Source organism: Grus americana, unplaced genomic scaffold, assembly GCF_028858705.1.
Source record: "Grus americana isolate bGruAme1 unplaced genomic scaffold, bGruAme1.mat scaffold_451, whole genome shotgun sequence".
In the NCBI taxonomy this organism is placed as follows: Eukaryota; Metazoa; Chordata; class Aves; order Gruiformes; family Gruidae; genus Grus; species Grus americana.
In genome coordinates this window covers 26,566-32,060 of record NW_026561714.1, presented here as the reverse complement: position 1 = coordinate 32,060, position 5,495 = coordinate 26,566, and the positions used below count along the sequence as shown (strand labels likewise).

Sequence of the window (5,495 nt, the reverse complement as noted above, 5' to 3'; positions counted from 1 at the left end):
GTACTGTCCACATCCCCGTGCAGTTGGCCCCGTTCCCGTTCCCGTGCTCGGCACTTTAGGCGTGCCTGCGATCACCAAGGTCCCTGCCAGCACGTGCAAGGCTGCCTTGCACAGAAGCCCAGAATGGTTGAGGTTGGAGGGTGTGGCGGTGTGCTCCCCCCACACCTGAAGCCACAGCCACCGGTGGGGGTCACGATGGCTGCATCCAGCTTTCGCTGGACTTTGGGGGACGGATGGCAACACGGCAGCCGGGGGCTGTCTGGAACAGTGACCCAGGGGTCTTGCTGGCACGCAAATACGACTAGCAGTCAATCATCTTACTCGATAAATAGTGGACAGCCCTCGCCCACTGAGCTCTCCTGCACGGCCGTGGGCTGCACGCCAGGATCTCCCCTTGAGTATTAGGTTACTCTTGAGGTGGAGAGATTCCTTGCCACAGCAGATCCTCAGTAAGCGATCAATTGCACGCTAAACTTTGAAATCTCAGCTAAGTGATATAAAGGATTGATTGCGCGTATATAATCCTTTAGGCATATACTGTTGATCAAGACTTGCACTAGGACTGGATCCAGCCGCACCTAGACTCAGAGCTCTAACTAAGAAGGAGTTTAGAAAGCAAGGAGGTCCTTTCTGAACCTCATGAGTCAACGGGAGGGTCTCCCTGGCAGTTTTGTCTCGCCCTGTCCTCTCTGCAGTAAATAATCAAGCGTACTTTGCCATCGAATCTTGTTAAACCACTAACCATTGTCACGTTCGCTACCATACTTTGTTAAATCCCTGGTTTATATCACTAAACATATTGCTGCTGCTCTCTCGCCAGTGAAGCGCATGACTCCACCTGCAACAGAGGAGCCCATCTAGTCCAAGCACCTGCTGAAGCAGGGTCCCTGGAGCAGGCTGCTCAGGCCCTTATCCCGCTGGCTTGGGCCTGTCTCCAAGGCTGGAAACTCCACAGCCTCTCTGGGCGACCGGTGCCAGCACTGCAGCCCCGTACGGGTGCAAAAGCAGCCACCCCCCTGACTCGGGTGCCGAGGTGGCCGTGTCACAGGGGGCGGCAGGTAGCCGAGGGCACCCTGCCCATACTGGGGCACAGACAGACGAGTGCTGGTGATGTCAGAGTGGCCACTGTGACCCGTCGCCAAGGCCTGGATAAAGGGCTGCTGGGCTGTGGCCTTGCGACCTGGCGAGGTGAGGAGAGGGCAGGGGAAGAAGGGGCTTGCCCAGGGCTGCCGAGGGAGGAGGGGAGCCGCACTCCTTGGGGCTCCGGGGCCTGCGATACAAGCTCACCGTGTCCCACTGCTCTCTAAGGGTTGGCAGAGGAGTGTGCAGAGGAGAAACCCCGGCACTGCTGCGGCAGAGCCTCTCCAAGCACTTGCTGTCCATGTGCACCGCGTTCGCAATGAAGCAGCAGGACCCCGACTCGAGGGAGCAAGGTGAGAGCGAAGTATCCCTCCCCACAGCTCCCCATGGCTGGCAGAGGGGCTGTCAGGGCAGTCTGCCTGCAGAGGTGCTCATTCCCAGCGGCATTTGCTCTCTCCCCTCCAGCATGCATGCTGTGTCGCCGGGCAGAGGCTGACCCGGATATCTGTGGGTGCAAAAGCGCAAAGAAGGGGCTCTGTGCCCACACCTATTGCCTGGTGAGTTGTCCTGGGGCTCTGTCCGGCTTTCGGCCAGGGATAGTCCCCTCCTTGCTGATCTCATGAGCTCCTGGCCTCCTCTGCTCTGCAGCTCCTTGCCAGCGGGCTTTTTCCACAAGAGAGCAGGAACGGGTTTCTCACTGAGGACACCAGACGCGCAATCCAGGAGGCAGCCCAGAAGGTGAGCATCTGGCAAGAGCCGGGAGGCTTGTAGCAGGAGAGGCTTGCGGGAGCTCCACCTGGAGCCCCGGAAAGAAATCCCAGCCCTTCCAGCAGCTCTGGGACAAACGCCTGCTCCCAGCAGCTCCGCAGAGGCTCCGGCACAGGCCAAAGCTTCGTGGACCAGGCCGATCTGCGGGCTGTGAGCCAGCAATGCCCACAGCCTGCACCCGGCCCGGAGGCGTGGGGCCAGCCACGCAGGCCCTGAGCCTGCCGCTGAGGGGGGCTGCTCTGCTCTTTCCAGCGCTGCTTCGTTTGCGGCGAGACGGGCGCCGCCATCACCTGCCAGCAGAAGGGGTGCGACCGCAGCTTCCATCTCCCTTGCGCCTCAGAGGGTGAATGTGTCACCCAGTTCTTCGGGCTGTACAGGTAAGGGCTGCCGGCCCTCGTGCAGGAGCCTCCCCACCTACCAGCAAGCGAGGAACCCACAGGGACGCTTCCCATCAGCTTGCCACAGCCCAAGCCTGAGCCCAGACAGGAGCTGGGGCTCCTTCACACCTCCTCTGCCCTCCTCGCCGTCACCGGGGAAGGACTCGGCACTTCTCACCTCACCTTGCCCATCCCTTCCATCCTTCTCCCAGGTCCTTCTGCTGGGAGCACCGCCCAGAGCAGGCAGTGCAGGCCGCTCCAGAGCACAACACCACCTGCATCATCTGCCTGGGCCTCGTGGAGGACAAAAGTCCTACCACACCATGGTGTGCCCAGCATGCCAACACGCCTGGTTCCACCGGACCTGCATCCAGAAGCAGGCTATCCATGCCGGCGTCTGCTTCCGCTGCTTGCGTTGCCAAAGCAAAGATGAGTTCGTGATGGAAATGCTCACCATGGGGATTCGAATCTCCAAGAGGTTCGTTTTTCTCTTCCCGACTCACAAGACGTCAGGCGCAAGCGTGGTGCCAGGCCAGGGCAGGCCTGGCCGCCTGCTGTCCCCTGACTCTTTGTCCTCTGCTGCGTGGAGGAGCTGGCAACAGGGTGTGGGCAGAAGGGCAGGAACGGCCTGGATCTGCCTGATGCTGGGGCAGCCGGGGCTCAAGACTTTCCCTTCCTTCTCCAGCAGACAACCGTCACGGGAGAGCGACCAGGCATTTGGACTGGTGTATCAGAGGCACATCCGCTGCAATGCCAGCAAGTGCCTTTGTCTGGGAGGCAGGGAGCAGGCAGAGGAAGAGGGGTGAGTTGCCAAAGCAGCGATCTAGGGCTCTGCATGGGATCTCTGTCTCCCCACGTGCTCAGGGAGGAAGGACTAAGAAGAAGGGTTCTGCCAGGCAATCCGGTGCTTGCGACACTTTGTCCTCACAACCAGCAACCCCTTTGCTTCCCCAGGTCCTGGCAGATGCTCCTGTGTAGCTCCTGCGCAGCCAAAGGCATCCACAGGCGCTGCTCCTACCTGAGGAACAGCGCAACCACCTGGCAGTGTGACTGCTGTGCTGGCCTGGGCCCTGGTAAGAGGCAAAGCACCCGGGTGTCCCCCGCGCTGGGGCCAAGGGCCAGGCTAGGCCTGGTAGCAGGGACTTAGGTTGGGCTTGGCTTCAGGAGGGCTGTGGGCACCACGATGGCCTCTCCTGCCCCGGGGCTGGGTGGCCGTGCTGCTGACCTTCCTGCCCCCCCCTCGCAGGCGCCAGTGACAAGTCAGAGCTTGCCAGCATCAGAACCGCCAGCCAGGCGGCATCGGGGCTGTCCCATGGCTCCCTGGTGCCTGAGAGCAGCAGGCCCAGCACCATCACCTACACACCACCGGGGCCATCCCGCAGCTCCCCAGGGCCTGAAAGCAGCAGCCGCTCCAGCCACCTTGGGCCAGACCGCATCCGGCACCGCTCACGCTTACAACATCGGGCGCAAAAGCCATACAGCCGGCCTGGCAAACCCCGTGGGACCAGCCACGTGCCAGCTCCAAGCGTCGAGCCGAGCAGCCCCAGCACTGCCTGGCAGATGGCGCTGGGGCTGTTCCTCGGTTTGCTGGCGCTCCAGAGGAGCAGCTCCACCTCTGCCAGCCAGGCAGCGTCGGGGCTGTCCCGTGGCGCTCTGGTGCTCGAGAGCAGCAGCCGCTCCAGCCACCCTGGGCCAGACCGCATCCGACACCGCTCGCGGTTACAACATCGGGCGCAAAAACCATACAGCCGGCCTGGAAGATGCTGCTGACCAGTCATGCGCCAGCCCTGAGTGCTGGCCCCCATGCCCCAGCACAATAAAGTTGGCTGCTCATCTTAGCTGCACTGGGAGATCCCACACTCGTTTGTCCATCATCCTCCTCTGCCCTTCTCAAGGGCCAGTCTTAGGGGATGGGACTGGGGGTCTCCCTGCTCTTCTCCCCCAGGGTTGGCAGCATCTTCCCCAGACCGGAATTCCTCCCTATGAGCTGGCCTTGGCCAGCTGCCCAGCACCTTGCCCATGTGCTTCAGGCCTTGCTGGCCCCGGGAGGCTGCAGTTCAGTGTCACTCCGGAGCAGCGCTTTCCCCCCAGTGGCATGCTCACACGCATCCCCCCCCCCCTCAGCCCCATTGCACCCCTCCTCGCTACCCCTTCCCCACTCCCCTGCGACAGCTCTCCCCCACCTCCAGGCGCAGCACCGCCGTCCCACAGGGCACTCCTTGGTTCTTTGGACTTGGGGGACTGTCGGCAGGCTTAAGGTGTGCCCCTGGGCTTGGGGGTTTTTCGGGGGGGGGGGGTGTAGCTTCTGAGCCTGGAGGTTGGTGCCAATTTGCGGGGAAACTTCAGGGTTTGGGGACGTTGCTGTGTCGGGTGCATGCTGCCAGGTTTGGGGGGTGCTGCCAGGTGTGGGGTGCCTCTGGATTTAATGTTTGTTCCTGGATTTGGGCAATGCTACCAAGTCTAAGGGTTATCTCTGGTTTGGGGGGGTTGAAAGCAGCACCGGCTCCAGTGGAAACAAGCCCTGCTGTCCCTGCAGCAGTGCCAGCAGTGCATTTCGTAAGGTGCTGGGCACCGGTGTGGTCACGCTCCACGCTCTGGCTCGTGGTTTCAGCAGCTCGGGTAGCCGGCTGGCCACCCTGGAGAAGAGCTGGGGTGCCACCCTCAGATGTTTTTCACTTGCTGTGTTTGAGGTGAAATTACGTCTCTCACGTCTGGAGTACTTCAGGAGAGTACACACCACGCTGCCTGCCCCGCCCTGGTAGTAAATGATGTGTTTCTCTTTGGAGTTTAATTGCCTTATTCCTTCTTTTGGTCCTCTGGTGCAGATCACTCAGTGCCAACGGTGCAGGCTGATTGTCGCATTGCGCCTGCTGTTTTGCTTGGCAGTGCTGCAGGAGGGAAGCTGGGCAGTGCTGCTCCACTGCCTGCTGCTGGGGTAGCTGTGGAGGAAAAGAGGCTTTAGGAAATCCCTTCCCGAGTCCAGCTGAAGCTCAGGAGGTTTTCTGCCAGTGGAGCTGCTGTGGCACTCACAGCACTTGGCGAGGTCTCGGACTTTTCTTGGGCTCGCTTTAGTTTCTGCTCCGTGTGAGATTGTTGGCAAGCATGGAATCCGCGCAGGCAGCCTGTGCTCCTGGGGAATTGTCTTGTTGCTTTTTGTCACAGAGCGGCTTGTCAGACAACTGTCTAGTGAACGAGGCTTCTAGTGATGGTTTGCTATCTGGATAGTCAGAAAAACAGGAGAGGGATGGAAGTCACTATCTTTAAGCTGGG

The 5,495-nt window shown here is 60.8% G+C and overlaps 1 protein-coding gene across 1 annotated transcript; it reads left to right on the top strand.

Moving 5' to 3' along the window:
• The first annotated feature begins 2,668 nt into the window (after positions 1–2,668).
• LOC129200749 (uncharacterized) lies at positions 2,669–4,260 on the top strand. The gene is made up of 3 exons (XM_054812023.1): positions 2,669–3,027; positions 3,180–3,298; positions 3,472–4,260. The coding sequence occupies exons 1-3, from the start codon at positions 2,672–2,674 to the stop codon at positions 3,993–3,995; spliced, it is 999 nt and encodes a 332-aa protein (XP_054667998.1). The 5' UTR covers positions 2,669–2,671; the 3' UTR covers positions 3,996–4,260.
• The last annotated feature ends 1,235 nt before the right edge of the window (positions 4,261–5,495 follow it).

Bases quoted from the DNA above. Each gene is read 5' to 3' on its own strand.
- LOC129200749 (XM_054812023.1), top strand. From the start codon at position 2,672: ATGCTCACCATGGGGATTCGAATCTCCAAGAGGTTCGTTTTTCTCTTC. The intron at 3,028-3,179 runs GTGAGTTGCCAA...TTGCTTCCCCAG, and splicing joins GAGCAGGCAGAGGAAGAGGG to GTCCTGGCAGATGCTCCTGT. The intron at 3,299-3,471 runs GTAAGAGGCAAA...CCCCCCTCGCAG, and splicing joins CTGTGCTGGCCTGGGCCCTG to GCGCCAGTGACAAGTCAGAG.